Consider the following 22,687-nt stretch of genomic DNA (forward strand, 5'->3'; position numbering starts at 1 on the left):
AGCTACAGGAAGCTTTGGTTGTAAACCAAACTCAACTGAATTTATCAAAGGCCTGGGTAAATTGTCTCTTAGACTGGGCTGAAAAGATTTCAGTGAAGGTGCCAAGCAGGCCTCCTAAAGAGAGCATTCCACAGATGTGGGACCACTATTGAAAAGGCCGTCTCCCTTTGCCACCACCACCTTCCAAGCCTCCCTCAGAGGAGGGACCTGGAGAAGGGCCTCACATAATGATCTAAGGGTCCAGGTATGTTCATTTCTGGAATGCCTTTCCCAATAATATTGGGCTCCTGAACCATAAAGAATATTAAAAGTCAAAACCAGCACTTTGAATTGGGCTCAGAAGCATACAGGCAACCAATTTAATGTGAACAGAATTGGTGTTCTGTTCTGTTCATCTTAAACCTGTGAGGCTGCAGTAACTGAAGCTTCCAAACTGTTTTCAAAGGCCCCATCCATCAGTTGGAGGGCAAAGTGTTGTACTTTATTAGCAACCACTATAATCCACCTTAAAAATGATTTAGGTGGAAGGCTTCATATATATATAGAGAGAGAGAAATTGTCAAAACTTAGTAGAGCTCTTGATGAAGCTGCACACAACTTCAGAGACCAATTCAGTTCATTCAAAACTCAAGGGAGAATAACCTTAATAGTAATTGTGTTTTAGTATTGCTTTTTGGTAGTTCACTGTGCTCTTCATTACTGGAAACTAATGGTATCACCTTCCTTGTTATGGGAAGGGTTAGTCTAATGCAAACAGTTGCAGTAAATGAAAGAGAAATTGTGGCTCTGCATTTAAAGTTAACAGTATTGGATATGGTCAGAGTATAGCAACCATACATGCTGAGCAGACTTTACAGAAAAGTAGAACCAAGTGATAATGTCCATATTAAGGACCCAAAGCAGAAAAATAAAAGTATTGGGGGTGATACTTTATAATTTGGCCAACTTATCCAGGTGGTTGTGGCCAACATGTGATACCCCTTTCTTATGTGACACAGGCACTCCTGGAAGAGAGTAGAAGAACCCACTAGCTTACGTGTGGCATAGTCATGCCTGCACTCCTGCCTACTATCATGTGCAGAAGACAAGATAAAATCAGGGCACTGGAAGATTTGGTCAGAGCAGTGGAACTTAAGTTACTGGCCATTCGCCATTCTTGCTAGGGCTGATAAGAGTTGTAGTTAAGCATCATATGGAGGGCTAAGGGTTCCCTACCTGTGACCTAATACCTCAGACTTTAGGTTCACTTGTCAAAACAGTTGCCCAAAACAGTTGCTTGGCGAAACAAGGCGTGCAGTCCTCTAAACTATGAACTGTTGTCAGAATCCCTCTATATCTAACAGCATAGTTGCTGTAAACATAGTTATTTGTAACTCAAGTTCCACTGCTCTGACCAAATCTTCCAGTGCCCTGATTTTATACATGTTTATTAGAAGCAAATCCCAGTGACATTATGGTGGTTCTTTGGAACAATAGAAGTGTGACCTAACCTAATAGTCTTTACCTAACAGGAACAACAGTTCTTCACCTAATGCCGTGAAGACTTAAATGCTTTATGAATAATTTTATAATTTTATAAGTATTTGTAACTTCGTAGGTGCTGTAGCTGTGCTTGTGGAAAGTGCGCAGGAGGATTGTCTTCTTGAGTTCTTGCCACTTAAGCCACCTAATTGTAAATTTGCTTTGTTTCAGAGATGGTGGAACCAGGACAAGATCTGTTGCTGGCTGCTTTGAGTGAGAGTGGAATCAGCCCAAATGACCTGTTTGATATTGAGTCTACAGATATGGGTCTTGCAACCCCAGCTCCAGCTGTTCAGCAGGTTGATAAAACAAAAACACTTAAATTGGTTACTGTAATAACGTTTGAGCTGCCTTTTCTTTTCAAGTACAGTGCTGATATTGGGTGATTGAAAAGGGAAATGAATGATATTTTAAAAGTTACCTATTCTACACTAAAACAAAGTGATAGCTTGGATATGAAGTAACATGGCTGTTGAATAAGTGTGCCTAACTTCAGTTTGGGTGCAAACATTGTATCCTAGCCTCTTGTACATTAAATTTGCCCAGTTCCAAGTCAATAATGTGCTTTAGTGTTGTGGCTAGAGATAGGGTAATAAAACCTAGGAAATAAACTTTTTGGGTTATGTGCTGCTCCTAGTGGTACAAAGTTTGGGAAAGTTTCTCTTGTGACATTGTAACATTTTGTATTTCTGCCTGTGGTGCTGCTTACGTCCTGCAAAATTTTAAGCATTTAATAATATCAGATCCATCACCAGGTCAGTCTTGTCTTCAAAATTAATTGCAATAACCTAGCCTCATTTAAGCATTTCGATTCACGCCATTGAAGTCATATGGAGAGAGTCTGTGTGCTTGTCCCACTCTTACTACTGTTCCCTGTGCTGCCCTCCTCTTGATACTGAGGAGAAGATGTGTGTAGGCTAATGGTGTAAGCTATAGCATTGTTTCTCAACTGGTGGCCATATGGCCCCCTGGGGCCCCCCAGGTTATTTCAAGGGGGCCACGGGTAAATGGGGGGCCATGGCACAAACATAAGAAAATAGAAAACAAGTAGCGTGAACAGAGAAGTGACCACGCTTCCCAGTGGATGAATTGCCACGCATACTCTATGGCAGCATTGCTTCCCCTTCTCCTTCCCACTTCCACACTCCACTACTGTTTGCACCAAGCTGTCCAGTAGGACAGAAGGGCCACAGGAAGGAAACAAAATCGGAAGTGAACCATGGTTGGAAAAAGGTTGAGAAACACTGAGCTACAGCACTGCGCTTGCATGGAGGGTGAGCGTGCAGGGCACCACTGTCACTCCATATAGAAACTCCATCGCAGATGCCTGAAGAGGACTCGTACAATCACTATATAAAAATATGTGTTGTCATCTAGACATTGCATGAGGTCACAGTTGTCAGTGTTTTTTATTTTTCAGTAGTAAGTGCAAGAGTATCTTGTGTGGAATATCCGCATACCTGTTGTGAACACATATTGCATGTCTGCGCATACAGTATCTTCTTTGGGATATATCTAAGAAAAAAAGCTCTCCAACTGTCATTTGGTATTAAGCCATTCACTCAGGTTGCAGAGCAATTTCATTGCTGGCTGAGAGACCAACTGCCTTTGGCTTCCTCTTGACTGTAGACTGTGTTAAATAGATAAATAAAAAGGCAAAGCAAGTCAGATGCTTGTCTTAATTGAATGTTGTTTCCAAGATATGTTCCACAATGTGACTTTATTCTCTTGTCTTTCTTTAGTCAGCCCCAGTTAGTGCCTTAGAACTGGGCATGGAGACTGAGGCATCACTTGCTGTTAAAACAGAACCACAGACTGCATCTTCTCCAGCTGTACTGAACATCAGGGTAAGAGAAGTAAAGCCTTAATTACCGTATTTTTCAACCTATAAGATGCCCCCTATTTTGGGGGACTCCAATTTAAGAAAATGGGGGGAGATGTATCTGTGTATAAGATGGCCCCAAACTTTTGACATTATTCTTTAGGGGAAAAACCTAGTCTTATACACGGAAAAATATGGTAAGTGTGTGAGTTGGAAATTTGCCTCTGATGGAATTGATTGCATGAAGAAAGAAAAATGAGTAAGCACAAATTTCCTGCAGATACCTTGTATCACGGAATGGCTTGAGCTATGAAGAAACAGTTTTTTCTGTGGGAAAGTTGTTAAACTACAGTGTAGAGTTCAGTGTTCACTGTCTTGCATATCATGCTGATTCATGTATGTATTGTATGGTTAGGGCCAAATCTACCTGGGGGAGACAGTTTACTTGAGTATATTTGGAACCCTGAGTATTGTACAGTATATGGTGCTTCTTAAGACCTGTTGTACTAAACAGGTCCCAAACTGCCCACACCATCAACATTGTATAATGCACTGTTCTTGACCCGTGAATGAAAGCCCCATCCACTCAGAACAAAAATATTGGATGCCACCCACTATTAAAATGACTGCTCAACAAAAAAACTAAATAGTAATTTGGAGGCGGGAATCCAGGAAAATCTTTTAAAAATTACTTAACTTTTACCTAAGTTAGGAAACATGCATAGGGTAAGTTGTGTTGAGAACTTTTCTGATGCCCCAGAGTTAACTTAGCATGTGTTTTTTAAAACAAAAAAACAAAGCTTTATAAGTACCCCATCTTAATTCCCTCCCCACCAACTCACAGTTGCTCAGTTTCTGCATGCCATTATTTTTTTTTTTCATTCTTGCTGCATTGTTGGCCAACTCCTGCCTGCAGAGTATATATCTACCCATTTCCTCCATTCATTGCTTTCATTATATTAATTATTGCAAGCACTACTTTTTATTATTAGATATTATAACCAAATTTCTAAAAAAACTTAAGATTTTAATCAAACACTTGCCCAGCTCAAGCAAACAAATGAGACACTGCTGTGGATTCTGAAATTGAAACCGGAACAATTCAGTTTTACGTTTTTGCTTTCACTTGCAAGCCAAGACTAAATAACAGTTTTAAGTTTGGTTTTCCAGCAAATGGTAATGATCTTTCTGTTCTTTCTGTAGCAACCACCATCAACTACAACCTTTGTGTTGAATCAAATAAACCAGCTTCCTACTCTGGGAACTACCATAGTAATGACGAAAACAACCCCAGTCACCACTACCAGGCAGACGATCACTGTAGCAAAAATTATACAGACCAGCACCACTACCAGGCCGTCAGTTGCAGCGCCAGCAGTTCGGAATGCCCTGACTTCCACAACTCCCAAGGACCAGATCCAGCTAAAAGATCTGCTAAAAAACAATAGTCTTAATGAGCTGATGAAGCTGAAGCCACCTCCCAACATTGCTCAGCCGGTTGCGACAGCTGCAAGTAAGTGGCTTAAGAAGCTGACTGGATGGAGTATTAGTTTTCGGGGGACTTGAACAGAATAATCTAGCATGCTCATTGCTACCTCCGTAGCCATTTGTCTTTATGCTAGATCACCTTTCCTCAGCAGTCCAAGATTTGGACTGCAGCTACCATCTCCTCTTATCATTGACTGGGGATGATAGTTCATAGTTTAAAACATTTAGAGCAGGCTTCCTCAACCTCGGCCCTCCAGATGTTTTTGGCCTACATCTCCCAGGATCCCTAGCTAGCAGGACCAGTGGTCAGGGATGATGGAAATTGTAGTCTCAAAACATTGGGAGGATCGAGGTTGAGGAAGCCTGATTCAGAGAGTACCAGATTGGAGAAGGCTATGTTAGATATTTGGTATTCAGCCTGATTTCTTTGGTACAGCATCTTAAAACAAAATGGTGTGCAAGCATAAACTGGACAGGCCAACTATGTTAATGTGACGCTTCTAAATAAGTAGTAAACTTTGTAGCATGTAATACTGTAGGCCAATCTCTGCCAACCTGATGACCTTCACAGGCAGCACTGCTGATAGAACTTGTAGTCCAAAATGTCTGGAGGGCACCAAGTTAGTGAAGGCCAATGTAGGTGAATTGCTGGGCATGGTATGCATTAAAAGCTAACCTGTGTCATGAAGTTTACATTTGAGTACCTTTGCGAACGGGAGTTTTGTTTAGAACATAATTGCTCTGTTTCATTTTCTCTAAATGCAGGCTGTGATGGAAAGCAAACTCTTGCAGAAAGATAAAGACTCCTTGGGAGGGGGGCATTATTTCTGTGAATGAATAGACTCTTCTTAGCTGGCATAGAAGCACATGAATGTTAAAAAGCATTTACGCTGTTACCTGTTGTGAAAATCTCCTGTGAAAATAGAGTTGCATTTTAGCCTTACATTCTGATTCATAAATATGTGATGAAATTGTTTTCTTTAAGTACACTTTGTTCTGGGGCCATGGATGTGACACATGGAAATTAAATAATTTCTACAAGTCTTTGAACATAACATACACATCCCAGAATCATATCAAGTGATGAGTACTATTGCCATATTATTGATTTGGATGAAGAGAGACTGCTAAATTATGTGTTCATCTAAATAATGTAAAAATTATTTAGACCCCAAAATGTTGACTTTCTTCCAGAAATAATTGTAGTTTCTACAATGGTGGTAAATGCCACCAAATCAGGTAAGATAAACTTTGGTTTCACTGCTAAAACTGGGAATTGGGCTTCCTCTCTTTAACCCACCCTTCAAGGTGATCCAGATGTAAGTTTGATTTAACGGTGGCACCTGCACTAGTAGCCCTGGTCTAACAGCCAGCAACCTGTTTAGTGTTGCTGTGGCAGAACCTGTTGAGAAACGTTTGTTTGTTTGTTTAAGATTGGCAGAAATTTACATGCTCCGACTCAGCATTCAACTATAGAGAAGATTTGATTGTATTCTAGAAAATTTAATTTGTTATATATTAACTTGGAAATTTTCTCTTTGTAGCTGATCTAAGCAATGGTACTGTAAAAAAGGAGGCATCTACTAAAGAGGTAGCAAGAATATGGATAAATGACATGAAAATGAGAAGCTTTTCTCCTACAATGGTAGGTGCAACTTCCTCAGCAGTGAGGTATACATTGCTCTCTAACTGAACACTGCTCGTGAAAATTGTAGTTCCCTGCACCCAGAATCCAAATATAGAAGCTACTGAAGGTGTGCCTGCTCCTGTAACAAATAAGTCTACTCCTTAAGATCTACTGAGGTCTTGCTCTGCTTATCCAGAGATTAGGGAAAGCCTTTCTCTGTGGCTTGGGAATTCCTTACCCAGCTATATTCACAGCTGCCTACAGCTGTCAAGATTTAGGTTTATTTAAAAAAAATAAATACGCCACCTCCAAATTGTTTCTGGTTTCTATTGGACCCTTATAATGATGATGATGATTATGGAAACAACAATAGCAATAATAAATATATTTTACCATCCACTTATGGCATGCTCTAAAAATATTTCCAAGCCAATCCCAATTTAATATTTAAATTTTAAATGCATACATACAGTGTCTGTCTCATTTAGTTCATAAAAAGAAACAAATGAAATAAAGATGTTTCTTTAAAGTATTGATAATCCACAAAGTTCACGTCCTGCTTTCTTCTCTTACCTTTCCAATGTTTGGCAAGCTTGCCGGAAAAGAACTTTAAAGCCTTAAATTTATGCATCCAGTATTAGCTCAAATTACAATGTTAATTCGATTCATCCACTGGAATGCTTAAAAAGAAAAATCATTAGCAGGTATTTTATTTATTCTTCTCTTAGTCCCTGCAGATTTTATTCCATGCAAATCAATAGCTGCTTGCAGGGCGGCCCTCCTCTTTCCCTCCTGGGTGTGGATCCGATTGATATATTCTTATTAAATCTTGTTGTTGTTGTTGTTTTTTAAATGACCATATCCAAATTGGCCCGAATTCCTTTTACTTTTTAGAGAAGTCACTGCTTTAATGGCAAAATGCTTTAATGAAGCATTTTGTTGTGAGGTCTTGATCGTGCCGTGTGTCTGTGCTCAATCTCAGAGCTCCCATGCCCCCCCTCCGGAGCTTTGGGGGCTACTAGAGGGGGTTCCAGACACCACTGGAGCCTTCAGAACCCGAATTTTCCTTTTGGGCTTTTTAGAGAAGGTGCTTTGCCAGTGCTCCCTTCCCGCCTCCTCGCAGCAGTTGGGTTGCTCAGGATGAGCGAACCCCATTGTCCACCATAGCCTGCAGCACACTGGAAGTCTGGCATAGCCCTTTTAAAAGATAAGCATTATTCTCTGTTGGTGTAGCAGAGTCTTTTGGCTCCATCTTGCTGATTAGTCTTTAGCGTTGCTGTTTCTGTATCAACACAATTTACAAATATTCATCTTTGCTGCAGAAAGTTCCAGTAGCAAAAGAGGAAGAAGAGCCTGAAGAAGAGGATGAAGAAGAAATGGGTCATGCAGAGACGTATGCAGAGTACATGCCCATAAAGTGTATGTTATTCAACTGTATAGGTTATTCAACTGTTAAAAAATATTAAACTACAGTACAGTGGTGCCTCGCAAGACGAAAAGAATCCGTTCCGCGAGTCTCTTCGTCTTACGGTTTTTTTCGTCTTGCGAAGCAAGCCCATTAGCGGATTAGCGCTATTAGCGGCTTCGCGGGCTTAGCGGATCAGCTGTTAAGCGGCTTAGCGGCTTGGGAAAAAGGGGGGGGGGGAGGAAAAAAACCCCGCAGGAACTCGCAAGACATTTTCGTCTTGCGAAGCAAGCCCATAGGAAATTTGTTTTGCGAAGCACCTCCAAAACGGAAAACCCTTTCGTCTAGCGGGTTTTCCGTCTTGCGAGGCATTTGTCTTGCGGGGCACCACTGTACATAGGTATACCAATATCTTTCTTGTAAGTAGATAATTGTTGTAGTGTGTATTTGTATATCTCCTGCCTCTTTTCATTTGAAGTCTTGGGTCTCAACAAATCTCTAGATTCATTCATTCAGCCTTCATTGGCATAATTTAGACAATAAAATCATAAAGGGGGGAACCATCCATACAAGATGTCACTGTGAACATCTGCCTTCTTCGCTCTCCGCAGATCTCTAGATGTTTTTCGTCCTAGTGTTGCGGGGGCTAGAATGATGTAATAAAACATACTGGATAGTTACAGAAATGGAAGTAAGTGCTGCCCAAGGGGAAATGCAGGAATTTAGAAGAGGGAATTCCTTGCATAGGCAGAATTGCCTTTGTGTTTATTCAAGGCTCCTTTTAGGACATCACTTCAATGAATTATTTCTTCAGGGCATTTTTGCCTCTTTCTTGAGTAAGCAATCAGCAGATGTTTGTTTCATGTGTTGAGTACATTTATGTCCTGCATCTTCCATCATGGAGCTGAAGGTGACATACATGGGATCTCCCATCCAGGCATTCTACCAACTCAAACCTCATTAGCTTCAGCAAGGTGGCTTTATCATGTGGTCTAAGGCAGTGTGGTTGCTTTGCATGCATCTGATTTTTTTGTAGAGCCTCTTTAGTCCCTTGCATTTCTTCAGGAGATAGGACTAGGCCTGTACCATCACATGTAAATCTTGCAAATAAGGCTGTATATAAATCATGAGTCACACTGAGATAGAACTCTAGTTTCTTCCCTTTACTTCATAAACCCTCAGAATTCTTGCTGGGTTTGTAGATTAAGAGCCTTGTATTTAGAGCAGTTCTTAGCTTTAGTTTTATAAAGAGCAAATGTTTGAATTAGAGTCACTAAAAATTATCTTGCTGAAGTAACCTCTGATCGGATGTTGCCTATAATATTTGTATTATATTCTACAAACAGTAAAAATTGGTCTGCGTCATCCTGATCCAGTGGTAGAAACCAGTTCTCTCTCCAGTGTTACCCCTCCAGAAGTTTGGTATAAGTCTTCAATTCCTGAAGAGAGTATTGATAGTGGCTGGCTGTCAGCATTGCAGCTTGAAGCTGTTACATACGCAGCACAGGTATGTCATGGTTTCATGTTTACTCAAAACGAACCAAGTTCCCGTTCAGCTATAGAAGGTGTGGGGTTGGTGTGTCACTTCTGCTATGCTGAATCTTTTATCTTCCTTTTTTTAACATTCTGCAGCAACATGAAACATTCCTACCCAATGGAGACAGAGCTGGTTTCTTGATAGGTGATGGTGCAGGTGTAGGAAAAGGAAGGACCATAGCTGGAATAATATATGAGAACTACCTCTTGGGTAGAAAAAGGGCAGTATGGTAAGTAGAGATCACTTAAATGGGGGGGGGGGGGGATGCTAGGCAAGCAAGATCCTTAACATTTTTTTTGCCTGTATCTTCACAGTTGTGTTTGCTCTCTCCTAGGTTTAGTGTTTCAAATGATTTGAAATATGATGCAGAAAGAGATCTGAGAGATATTGGAGCAAAAAACATTTTGGTTCATTCATTAAACAAGGTGTGGATTTTTTTACTATGTACAGTTGAAGCAAAGTATTAGGTATGCTTGTGTGAGATGCACGTTATGTGAATGCTGTATATCTTAGACATGCTAAAACCTGCTGTTTATGGTTTTGTTGCCTTCCTGCCTAAGTTGCAATAATAGCACACAGTTGCTTAGAATGCCGCTATTCCAGTGCAGTGCTATAAAATCAAGATGTTGGCATGGTGTTAGAGCACTGTTACAGGCTTGATGAGCACTTCAGGATTGGGGTTGGGGGGGTGTCCAGTTATTAAAACACATGACAATTGCTTGAGCTTTCTTGAGTTTATTTGGGTAGTAATTTGCTTCTGAACTCTTCCACTGAAATTTGTAGTTCTCAACAAATTTAGTTGTGGGAAATGCTTCTTTAATCCTTTGCTTTACAGCATTGGATATCTTGCTAGACTTATTAATTAATTAATATGATTAGTTTTATGAATCATCATTTACATGAGTCTCCCATGTCTTAACTATCTCTTAGACATTCATAGATTTAACAAATCTGTTATTAAACTTGCAAGATTATAGTGACAAATGAGTTAGTGGCAACTAGATGTTAAATATACAGTGGTGCCCTGCAAGACGAATGCCTTGCAAGACGGAAAACCCGCAAGACGAAAGGGTTTTCCGTTTGCAGAGGCGCTTCGCAAGATGAATTTCCCTATGGGCTTGCTTTGCAAGACGAAAATTGACGAAAATTCTTGCAATTTTTTCCCGCTCCAAAACCCCTTTTTCTGAAGCACTAAGCTGCTAAAAGCATTTTAGCAGCAAAACCGCTAATCCCTTAAGCCTTAAAAAGCCGTTTTTAGCCCTTAAAATGTCAATAGCGCTAATAGCGCTAATCCGCTAATGGGCTTGCTTCGCAAGACGAAAAAACCGCAAGACGAAAAGACTCGCGGAACGGATTCTTTTCGTCTTGCGAGGCACCACTGTACAGTGGAAAAAAGTCTTATAGATCTGGGTGGAAGCTCTGCATAACATTGTAACAAGTTTTTGGAAAGAACTGCATTTGTGCAGGTTTCTAATTGGGAATGGACAGATCTATTTCTAGTCCACTTCTGTTTTGCATGTGTTCACTCATAAATCCACTCTGTTCTGCATCAATTGTGAATTTTCTTAACCACACTACAGTACAGTGGTACCTCTGTTGCGAATGGGATCCGTTCCGGAGCCCGTTCGTAACATGAGCAGAACGCAACCCGCGTGTGTATGGGTTGCGATTCACCGCTTCTGCGCATGCGTGTGACGTCATTTTGAGCGTCTGCGCAACCGGCGAAACCCGGAAGTAACCCAGAAGTAACAGAACGGGTTACTTCCGGGTCGTGGCAGGACTTATCCTGAAAGAACATAACCTGAACCTAACCTAACAAGAGGCATGACTGTACGCTTTTCTTATAAAATAAACATTTTGGAACATGTTTGGGCCAAGAACTTTGTCACAAAATGTGAACAAGTGCAAAAACTGAAGGATAACTGCTACAATCTGTGTATTGGTCTGGGAAGTACAAGTCAAGTTCATTAAAAAATGTGTACTAAACAAAATCCTGCAGTATCCCTATTTCTAATAAAGAGCAAAGTTGTACTAAATGTGCCATACCAGTGCCACTTTTCACACTGAATAAAGAAGTCTAATTCTATTTGCAGGGTTGAATATTTGGGCTTCTTCCCTTACTATAGTGTACTAAATGCTGGGAGTTAGCCTACCTTTTTGCTGTCCTTTCCTTTAAGGAAATGCATTTTCCAGGGTTGTGCAGTTACAGTATAAAAGGGTATTGTAACTTGTGACCATAGATTTCAGGCAAAAAACATTTCTCCATGTGTCTTGGTATTAGAACTATTTCAGCAGAAACAAAAAGTGGCACAGGGACAAACTTGCCAAGATTAGGAACATTTCTCATTTGAACTTTAGCTTTAAAAACAGAGGAAATGTGTATGATCTTTGTAGGAGAAAGTATAGGTATTAAGATCACTGTGTTGCAGTGATCTTAATACACTGTAATGCAGTGATCTTAATATAGTTGCTTATATTGGGTATGTGCATCCTGTTGCAACTTTACAATAATTATATTGATGGAAATTGAATGTTGGATGTACAGGTTTGTAAATGAAGTTTAAGGAACTAATAGTTGTGCCAGTTGCAGGGTGTCTTTTATACTAATATGGTATTTTTATTTTAGTTCAAATATGGAAAAATTTCTTCAAAACACAACGGGAGTGTGAAGAAAGGTGTCATATTTGCCACCTATTCCTCTCTTATTGGAGAAAGTCAGTCCGGGGGTAAATATAAAACCAGGCTCAAACAACTTCTTCACTGGTGCGGAGATGACTTTGATGGAGTTGTATCTTTTCAGTGTTCTAACTTGGTACAATAACAGACTCTTCCCATAGCTCTTTAAACCTGTGCCTGCACTCACTTTCTTAAGCATGTGTGTCTTGCTGATTTTAAATTATTGGACTCTCAGTCACTTGGGAAAGACATCTGTCAAGTGTAGAAGTGTTTCCAAGCAGTCAAACTTTTGTATTTATAATTAAATGTAAAGACATGGATGTCTAGTTAATTAATAAAAAGCTAAACTGATCTTTAAGCTGCAGTATTTTTGATTGACTTTTTAGCTCTTAGTTGATTGTCCAGATGGAGCACCTTTCCTTACTTGCAAAAACTATTGTTAATAAAAGTACAGGACTTCTAAAAACTGTGTACGTTAAACATTGTTTTGAGGTGTTCCTCATTCTCTTCCTAATAGAAGGAATGATCTTACAAGGTGTCCACTGAAACGCATGCATGTATATGTCATGCCAAAACAACCAATATGCACATTTGATTGACTAAAACGTGTATGATTAATCGGCTGCTGTTGCAACCCTATCCAGTTTATCTGGGAGAAAGTCCAGCTGAACATAGTGAGGCTCACTTGCAAGGAGATGGGCTTAGGATTGTGCTGCATTATTTATTTATAATTGGGTAACATTATGACCAATCTTTCTGTTTCACTGTAAGTCAAAACTTCCTTGGGAGGAAGATTATTTTTATTATTAATGTCTATTCCTTAACAATATGTTCAGATAGTATTTGATGAATGTCACAAGGCTAAAAATCTTTGTCCTGTTGGGTCATCAAAACCAACTAAGACAGGTTTGGCGGTTCTGGAGCTGCAGAATAAACTTCCAAAAGCCAGAGTAGTCTATGCTAGTGCCACAGGTATGTACTCTGTTTTAAATGTGGTGTTGTCGTTTTGTTACTTAAGTTGGTGGAAAGGTATGGAATTTAATCTAGATATTTGTTTTCAGGTGCATCTGAGCCACGCAATATGGCATATATGAACCGCCTTGGGATATGGGGTGAAGGAACTCCATTTAGGGAGTTCAGTGACTTTATTCAGGCTGTTGAAAGAAGGTAAGTTGTTGACTCCATATGTCAACTCTTGTTGTATAATATGCAGGCTATAACTATGTGGTAGAGCTCAAGATTTATATGAAGAAGATCCAGCATGAAAATGGTTATCCTCAGTAAGATGGCTCATGGGAATGGTCTGACTCTATAAGAAAGTTTCATATAAGGTGTTATTTGTTATCAAGTTGCATATGGCTCTTGAAGATTTCCCTCTTTTAGGGGGACAACTCAGGGCTTGAATTTGAAGGCAACATTATTTGACAGAGGATATAAGAACAAGCGTTTAATCCCAAGGCAGAGGAGGGAGGAGTATTTCATGTGACTCAGAAATGAAACTGATAATATACTAAATCTGGGGAGCTGCATGAAACAAAGTGGAGACTTGCTGTAGGAAAATCTGAATTGCTTTCTAGTGAAATATAGTGAATTGCCTTATTCAGAATGCATGCTTGTAAGTAGAATACCTAAATGTGAAGACTATTCAGTTCAGTGCCAAACTTCCTAGAGATGCAAAAGCAGTTGTGGGATGATCTTGTCTGTAGATGTCTCTGTCAATGATGGCAAGTAAAGGACCCATTTCTACCTTCAAAAGCAGATACTGCATTGCATTGTGTCACTTGGAAGTTTTGTTTTTTATAAAAGTATCTATATGCAGCCATACTAAAATATCGCTGTGGTATAAGAATCAGACATAAAACACCAATATAAATGGTCCAAAACAATTATTAACGTGATTAGTCAAGAAAGTTTTAAATCATCATCCACCTTTATTATGGTCCAGAGACGCAACAAATCGTTACAAAGCAATACACAATTCATACAGCCTACCTCCAGGTTAAACAAGCATTTCGTTCAGGAAGGGGGTGAGAAGGCCTTCTGGTTCCTCAGTTGTATGTTCCCAGGAGACTTTCTTATTTGAGGCAAAGTCCATGTCGTCCATTGATGTAAAGAATAGAAAGCTTGACAGATTCTCTCTTCTCATGTCTATAGTGTGTTTTTAAAATATGGTGCTTGCAACTCAGTCTGGTGGTGGTGTCATTTTGTGATAGTGCTTGAAGATATTTCTTCCATTGAAAAATCATATTTAATCAGGCTTTAATACAACATTAGCTTTCCCTAATAAATCCAAGAATTCTCTATTTTAAAATAATTTCCATCTTATAAATTACCTTGATGGTTCCTTTGTGTTTGTTTGTTTTCAGAGGTGTAGGTGCCATGGAAATTGTTGCTATGGATATGAAGCTACGAGGAATGTATATAGCAAGGCAGCTGAGCTTTTCGGGTGTAACCTTCAAAATTGATGAGGTTCAGCTTTCACATCACTATGTTAAAATGTATAATAAATCTGTAAAAATGGTAAGTGTATTTAAATACAGCATTTTACATGTTCAACTAGGCACTGTACCTTTTGAATTGTAGTTGAACACACAGACCCTAATCCAGACTGGTGTAGGGTGGCTGACCAGGTGGGTCCAAGGTGTGGCAAATGAATATTTGCAGGATGGGGAGGTAACTGCCACTCTTAAAGATGCAGTAGTGTGCCTGCTCCTCGGTTGGGGGGGGGGAGTGAACCCAGCAGTTTGTGAAAGCTGTTGCCCAGTTGCACATGTTCTTGGGGAAGGTGCGCAAGAGGGCGATGGCCACCCAGATGCTTTTGAAGGATACAGATTATCTGGACTCATTCCAGTTGGGGTTCAGGCCTGAGTTAGGGACTGAGTCAGCCCTGGCTGCTCTGATGGAGGGCAGAAGGGGAGGTGCCACCCTGTTTCTCCTCTTTGATCTCTCAGCAGCTCTTAATACCAACACCCGTGGTATTTTGCTAGATTGGCTGTGTAGGTTGGCAGTTGGCAGTACAGTGGTTCTGCTCTTACCTAAAGGGTTGTATTAAGGTTTGTGGTGGCGGCCCTCCACATATGTTGAAGCATATGATGCAGTAACCTGAGAAAGATCATTCTTGGTGCTGATGCTCCAGTTGGGGAACTTCTTCCACCTGACACATTACTGATAAGTTTTCATTATCAACTGAAGACATTACTGTTTGTTGGGTATTTGAAGCCTGTTAATTTAATTTTGCCTGTTAAGACTAATACCATTTGGTTCTTTAAGTAGTGTGTTTTAAATTTATTTATTCTACACGTGAGATTGATACTACAATAATAAATAATATTTTAAATGAATCAAATTAGTCATGACTAACTTATCAAATTGATTTCAGTGCTACATGTAAATTCTCTGGATTGAGACATGCTTGTACTATGGAAATAAAAATGTTTCCTTGAAAAGTTGGTTTTCATGCTCTTATTGTTGAAGGCTTAGAAAGATGTTAGGAGAACATGTTTTTAAATGTTTCAAATAAGTTATTTTATTATTTTATCACTGATGTGTTTCCCATCCTTTGAAAATGCATTTTTTTTACTGGACCTCTCAATACATATTTGTAAAGCCTGTAAGAGATGGCTGCCACTTGTCCTGACTTTTAAATATTCAGGTGTGTGTGTCTTGTACATCATAATGTAACTGCAGTCTTCAGAGTCAGATTAAAAGCACTAATGATAAAATTATTGATTTGAACAAAGTTACAGCGATCATTCTATAGTGCAGTAGTTTACAGGGAATCCTGGGACTCCTCTGTGAGAAGATCAGTGCAGTGAGTGAGTTTCCCTGAAAGACAGGAGACTCATTGTTGCTAGTCTTCTTTGGCAGTGTTTTATCATGGGGTATATTCTTGGGTGGGGATGGAGAGTCTGTGGCTCTCCAGATGTTGGATTTCTAACTCCTGTCAGCGCCAGCCGGCATGGACAGTTATTAGAGAAGATCAAAGTTGTAGTCCGACATCTGGAGGGCAGCAGGTTCCGTCTCCCATTTTAGGGTGTATTCAACTCATAGGAGGCAACGCTGAGGTCCAGTAGTTATTGGCAGCACTCTTTCTGAATTGACTAAGCACCTTAGAACGATACATCCTTGATTCCCTGAAGGTAGCAAGTTAGAAAAGAACTCTGATAAACTGAAACTTCCTTGGACAAATCATCTCTGGTTAATCTTGCTGTGATGGTAAAGTTACACTGTAGAAGTTCATCATGTTTACTTATAGAAAAATTTCTGGTGTTCCTTTTTCAGTGGGTAAGTGCCAGGGAGAAATTCCAACAAGCAGCCGACCTCATTGATGCTGAGCAGCGGATGAAGAAGTCTATGTGGGGCCAGTTCTGGTCTGCCCACCAGAGGTTCTTCAAATACCTCTGCATAGCTTCCAAAGTGAAAAGGGTGGTACAGCTGGCACGAGAAGAAATAAAGAACGGCAAAGTAAGTTTCAGGTTGGCCTTGACCATAGAATGTTTTCGAAACGTGGCTTCATTTTCTCAGGGAAATGTCAGAGTGACCGGATGGGTGTGGATGGGTGGGGTTGGATATGCTTTGTATATTTGGAAGAGCTTTAAACTGAGTGTCCTTTTCTCTCTCCAGTGTGTAGTCATTGGGTTGCAGTCCACAGGGGAAGCAAGAACCTTAGAAGCTTTGGAAGAAGGTGGTGGGGAACTGAACGACTTTGTTTCCACAGCAAAGTAAGACTCCTATCAGTCATACAAATCTGGGAGAAGTAACTGAGTTTTTCAGGTTCTTGGAAAATGCAGAGAACTGTCCAATAAAAATCAATATAGGTTTCGCCAGCAAGCTTACTAAGAAATGAACATGAAGGGAGGGAGGGCTCACTAAAGTGGAGGAGGAAGAGGGCAGGCTAATCAACTGCACTTAGTCTTTTAATGCTGTTTTAAAACTGCAAATGTTGGAGATGTTTGTCCAGCAGCTGCCTTTTTTCTTCACCCCAAGCAATCAGAATTTCTGGAAACTCTTGGAATCCGAATGAGAGCGTACAATGATTGAGAACAATAGGAAAGAATATTACAGAACTTAATTGATCTTTTATCCTGAGGAAAAGTTTGTGCCAGCTCTAAAATCATCGCATAGCTGCTACTTTCATTATAGGTGCTGTACATAAGTTCATGTATTCACTGGGTTGTATCCAGCAAAGTCATTGCATAAGTAGAGCAACCTTTGCTTCCACACCAGAGCATCCTCCCCCTGCACACCCCAGGTTGCTCTGGTGTATTGGGAGGAACCCTGGGAGCAGACCTGGGGTGTATGTGGGTTGTGGGACAAAAAGAAGCAGAAGCCATGAGACTTGCACAGTGACTTTGCTGGGTATAGCGGCACCTTGTAGGCTGATTTTAAGTTAGTTATTTTTAAAAATCTCATCTCTGACTGCAAAATGTTCTTTTAATTATGCAGCCTTCTGCTGCATCATTGTTTATAGAATCATAGAATTGTAGAGTTGGAAGGGACCCTGAGGGTCATCTAGTCCAGCCCACTTCAATGCAGGAATCTCGGCTAAGGCATCCATGGCAGATGGCCACCCAACCGCTGCTTAAAAACCTCCAAGGAAGGAGAGCCCAACAACTCCTGAAAGAGTCCATTCCGCTGCCCAACAGCTCTGTCAGAAAGTTATTTCTGATGTTTAGTCGTAATCTCCTTTCTTGTAACATGAATCTATTGGTTTGGGTCCTGCCCTCTTGAGCAGGAGAAAACAAGCTTGCTACAGCTTTTGACAGCCCTTAGATATATGAAGATGGCTATCATAGTCTCCTCTTTTCCATGCTAAGCTTACCCAACTCCCCCAAACATTCCTCATAAGGCCTGCTTTCCAGAACGTCAATAATCTTGATCACCCTCCTCTGCATACATTCCAGTTTGTCAGTATCCTTAACTTGTGGTGCCCAGAACTGGACACAGTGCTCTAAGTGTGGTCTGATCAAGGCAGAATAAAGTGGTACTATTACTTTCTGTGATCGGTTTGCCTCTGGAGCTGTGGAAATTGCAATTTCGTGTAAGAGGGGAGATGGTTTCTAAGGTCTTTGGTTTCTTAGTTGATTTGTCTTTGTTCAAGCAGCATATAATATAGTGTGCTTTCAGTGACTCTCACATGCCAAGTCATGGTCCTTCATAATTTTCTGCCATGATGCAGTACTGTGGATGGTCTTCTTTTGAACAGTATTGACCCAAGACTAACCAGTTCCCATCTGATTCATTGCCGCTCTTGGTGCGGCAGTTCAGACTGAATTGAGAATTAATAGCATCTGCCTGAAACAAGTCAGACCTTCAAGAAGATACTACATAAACAGCAGCATTTAAAAATGCTGGGAGAAGAGAAATTTTAGGTTGCCCATTCAACCAAGCAAAACTGTTTTTTTCTTTTTTAAATCTGCAGGGGAGTATTTCAGTCTCTCATTGAGAAACATTTCCCAGCTCCTGACAGAAAGAAGCTTTTTAGCTTGCTGGGAATCGACTTGTCTGCTCAAAGTAATAACAACTCTCCTAGAGACAGCCCTTGCAAGGAGGACAAAACGAAGAAACGCAAAGGTACATAGTTGTAATGCTATTCTAATATAGTTAAGATAGTGGTTGGAGTGTTGGACTGGGGCCTGGGAGACCAGGTTTCAGGACCCCTTCTTGGCCATGAAGCTCACTGGGTGAACTTGGGCCAGTCTCTCATTCTAACCTACCTTACAGGGTTGTTGTGGGGAGTAAATGAGGGGAAGAGCCATGTACGCCACCTTGAATATTGGATATAGATGAAATGAAATGAAATAGGAAAATCTAGCAGTATTGGCAAGTAACTGTGTTCACAGGTGTGCAAGGAAGACTAATCAGCAATTGTATAGAGCAGGGAGTCTTGGCACTGGGTCACTGAAGAACTAATTCAAGCTACTGGTACACTGATTTTTACCCACACTCAGCTGCAAGTTCTTCCTTATTTGAACAGACCATAGTGTCTGTCTTCTGCTGTGAAGCTTTTTGTCTGAAATACTTACTATGTTTGTCACTTTCTCTAATGCCTGAACTGATTTAAATATCAAGAGATGTGAAAAGCAAATCTCATTTGAACCACCCCTTTTGTAAGTGGTGCTCATTTAATTTTGAGTGTTCAGAAATTGATTGCAGAGGGCTTTGCACTGCTCATTCTTACTATATAGGGACTTAATAGTCCTGTTGCACCACAACAAACAATAGAACCTTCAGCAACCCCTGCTGTTATATATGCCTCCCATCCCAGTTTCCACATCAGAGTGACCAGGGTCTTAAACTGCTTCTCTCCAGCTCCTTAACTTTGTGTAAAATATTATAATTGGTACAGTAGGTGATAACAGCAGTGAAATATCATGACTTGTTACAGGAAAAGTCTCCATACAGTTAGAACAAGCAAAGGAAAACTCACACACATACGTACGACCTTGGGTTTTTAACATTTGGCTTGTAAACTTGGCAATGTCCTGTGAGGTGCTCTCATCTCCAGCCCTTTTTTATCAGTTCCAGTGAAGCTGTAATTTTATACTTTGAAGAAGACTTGAAAGGAAGCCTGTTAATGTGCAAAGAATACAACAGGACCCTTTCCCCCTTTTTCTTTTTCTTTTGATATGGTTTTCCACCTTGTTAAACATACATAAATAATAAAAAATCTACAAAGTCTTTGCTAACAACCCATAGAGAGAATAGTGGGGGTAAATGCCACTCAGTGATAGCCACCTCTTAATTACTTTTCATATGAAAAAGGAGAAGAAATAAGCAGAGAAGCCAAGAAAGCGCGTAAAACTGGCGGGCTAGCTGGGAGCAGTTCTGATGAAAGCTACAGTGAGTCGGACATCTCGGACAATGAAGAGAGTGACAATGAGAGCTCCAGGTTTTTAAGCTCTGGGGAAGATGATGACTTCAACCCATTTAAGGATGAATCTAGCGAGGATGATGAAGATGGTGAGATAATAATGGGTATCATGTAATTTAGTATTTCTTTTCAATTGTTGCTTTGTTGCATGTGCTGCCACTATTCACTGTAGCATTACTTTGCGGAGGCTGAGTATAGTACCATCACATTTTGTGGGGGGATTACGCTCCAGGGATATACACACAAGCATGTATACTTGAACTACTCGCCATGCAAGCATCCTTGCCTTTCTGGAGCCATCTAGTAAGTGGGCCTTGATCAGTTCTAGAATACTCTTGTTCCTGGAGTGCTCTCGTAAGAGAGTTCAAGTTCAAGAGGCTGTTCAAGTTCCCACAAGATCTTGCAAGAGCCATGTAAGCAAGGCTTGGAAGCTTCTGTGCTGGGAAAACCCTGCACAAAAGATCTTTTAAGCTTTCTGCTTTCCATACATTTAATTTGTGTGATTTCAGCCGGCCAACCTTTAACCACACAGAGCTGAAACCGCGTGTGTTAAATGTGCATAAGTTACAATTGTACTGTTTTTCATTAAGCTGATACAAGATTTACCTACAAAAGAAATTGCTCTGGTGCATAATTTTCATATTTTTCCAGAAGCCTTTTTTTCCTCCTTTAATACATTTTATTTTTTTTTCAGACCCCTGGCTAATTAGGAAAGAACATAAGAAAAATAAAGAAAAGAAAAAAAGGAAAAGCATAGACCCAGATTCCATTCAGAGTGCCTTACTAGCGTCTGGGCTTGGATCCAAACGGCCCAGTTCTCTTTCTTCCACAGTAGTTACCTCCTCTACTACAAATACGTCTGGTATGTTGAATGTGCAGCTTCTGAATTGGCTTTTGGAGCCAGAATGCTCCTTCCAGCAAGGGAAACAACACTTTCACATTTCTAAACACCACCATTCCTTCTTTTATATCTATGCTGCAGCTAACAGTAATACACATACCAGCTATGTAACAAGTCAGGATGCTGTTGAGAGAGCCCAGCAGATGAAAAAGGAGTTGCTTGATAAATTGGAAAAACTATCAGAAGATCTTCCTCCTAATACACTGGATGAACTTATAGATGAACTGGGTGGTCCTGAGAATGTGGCTGAGGTAGGTGCTGGAACTCAAGTAACTGTGTGGGAAGCAGACCTGTAGTTCGAGGTGTTATGGTGTGCAAACAGAAGAGCAGGAATTGCTACAGAACATCCACATACCTTAACATGTTTAACATTAAATGCAATTAAATAAAGATTTGATAAACCAAAACATAATTTTATAAAATAAAGCCTAGTGATGTTCATTCCAGTGCCTTTGCATTAATTGGCCTAGAGTCAAACTACCTTCCACTAATAACAGGGGTAGCAAACCTATTTTAGCCTGAGGATTACATTCCCTTCTGGGCAACTGTTGATGAGGACTGCTTGTCCACCCGCCCTTTCTTTCACTCTCTCTCTTATATCAACAACACAGATGGTGACATTGTCAATAAAGAAAGAAGGTATTGCCTTCAGTGATTAGAAGTCCAGAGTTTTGGATATCCTGAGCTTTAGGTGATGATGCTTCCAAGTGGAAATATAAGACACTAATAGATAAGGAATTGAATGGAAGGCAAAAGTTATTGGGTAGAGAAGTAGACTTGGATGTAGGTGTTTTAGAAAGCCATCACTACTGTCCTGACTTCCCTGCTCTCCCCCTCTTTTGTCAAATAGGAAAAACCAAACAGTTGCAAAAGCAACCTTTTGTTCATAGAGAAGTTATTAAACACAAGTTCTTCCGTGTCCCTTTAAAAATAACTCACTGGCTTCTGACCGGTCCCTATTTCACCCCAAACCCACCAACCCCTCAGTTCTTACTTCCATTGGAGTGAGCCTTCAGGTGTTATCAGGACACATGAGGAGAATAAGGAAACCAGAATTTATCTTAAGCTAAACGTTTGTTAGGGTGAGTCAGGCTTTGGACACAAACTCTGCTAGAAATGGGCAGCATGTTTAATCATACAAGCTTTCTCTTGGGTGCATGTGAAATTGCTTGGAAGTATTTAATAGATTCCTAAAAGCACTATTTAGCATGCTAAAACAGGTCATTCTTCCCAAGATGACAGGTCGCAAAGGGAGAGTCGTGAGTAATGATGATGGCAGCATTTCTTACGAGTCCAGGTCTGAGCTAGATGTTCCTGTTGAAATCCTAAACATCACAGAGAAGCAAAGATTCATGGATGGAGATAAGGTAACCATTTTCATTACATCAGTTCTCAAGGAAAATATAAAATGGACAGATGTCAGGGAATTCTTGGCAGTATTTTGGTTGGGTCTGCACTAAGATACAGCCAAAATGGTCCCCGTCCTCTTCAGCAGCCTCACCTTTTGTAGCTGGAGTCAGTCAGGGTCCTGCCCTCCCAGGACAGGTGGAAAAGGCCTGCAGGTCTTCCAGGACTCAAAGCCAAGATGGTCTCTCTCAAACAAGAGCAGAACAGTAACAGGAAACCTCTGACTCCGTTCTCGATAAAAGACTGTTAAAACAGTTACTTAAAACATTCAAAAGATTATTAAAGTTAATAGTAGCTAAAGAGGTAAAATAGAGATAAAACACATGTAACTTCTGTTTCATTAAAGGTGACTTGGAGATCCCTTCTGCATGCAAAGAATGTGATCTACCTTTTGAATTACAGTCCATAGACATATTAAAATTTAAAAATC

The 22,687-nt window shown here is 40.3% G+C and overlaps 1 protein-coding gene across 1 annotated transcript in view; it reads left to right on the forward strand.

The window, feature by feature from the left end:
- SBNO1 (strawberry notch homolog 1) overlaps positions 1–22,687 on the forward strand; it is a 38,992-nt gene that overhangs the window by 3,341 nt on the left and 12,964 nt on the right. Inside the window, exons 2-20 of the mRNA XM_083418125.1 lie at positions 1,693–1,820; positions 3,264–3,368; positions 4,547–4,856; positions 6,376–6,476; positions 7,781–7,877; positions 9,210–9,370; positions 9,496–9,629; positions 9,735–9,825; positions 12,027–12,188; positions 12,913–13,048; positions 13,138–13,243; positions 14,443–14,596; positions 16,358–16,540; positions 16,700–16,797; positions 18,498–18,649; positions 19,841–20,038; positions 20,644–20,811; positions 20,932–21,101; positions 22,086–22,217. Coding sequence (XP_083274251.1) covers positions 1,695–1,820; positions 3,264–3,368; positions 4,547–4,856; positions 6,376–6,476; positions 7,781–7,877; positions 9,210–9,370; positions 9,496–9,629; positions 9,735–9,825; positions 12,027–12,188; positions 12,913–13,048; positions 13,138–13,243; positions 14,443–14,596; positions 16,358–16,540; positions 16,700–16,797; positions 18,498–18,649; positions 19,841–20,038; positions 20,644–20,811; positions 20,932–21,101; positions 22,086–22,217 — 2,784 coding nt within the window. The 5' untranslated portion in view covers positions 1,693–1,694. The remainder of the gene's footprint in view (positions 1–1,692; positions 1,821–3,263; positions 3,369–4,546; positions 4,857–6,375; positions 6,477–7,780; positions 7,878–9,209; positions 9,371–9,495; positions 9,630–9,734; positions 9,826–12,026; positions 12,189–12,912; positions 13,049–13,137; positions 13,244–14,442; positions 14,597–16,357; positions 16,541–16,699; positions 16,798–18,497; positions 18,650–19,840; positions 20,039–20,643; positions 20,812–20,931; positions 21,102–22,085; positions 22,218–22,687) is intronic.

This window comes from Podarcis tiliguerta, assembly GCF_965153285.1.
Source record: "Podarcis tiliguerta genome assembly, chromosome: 16".
In the NCBI taxonomy this organism is placed as follows: Eukaryota; Metazoa; Chordata; class Lepidosauria; order Squamata; family Lacertidae; genus Podarcis; species Podarcis tiliguerta.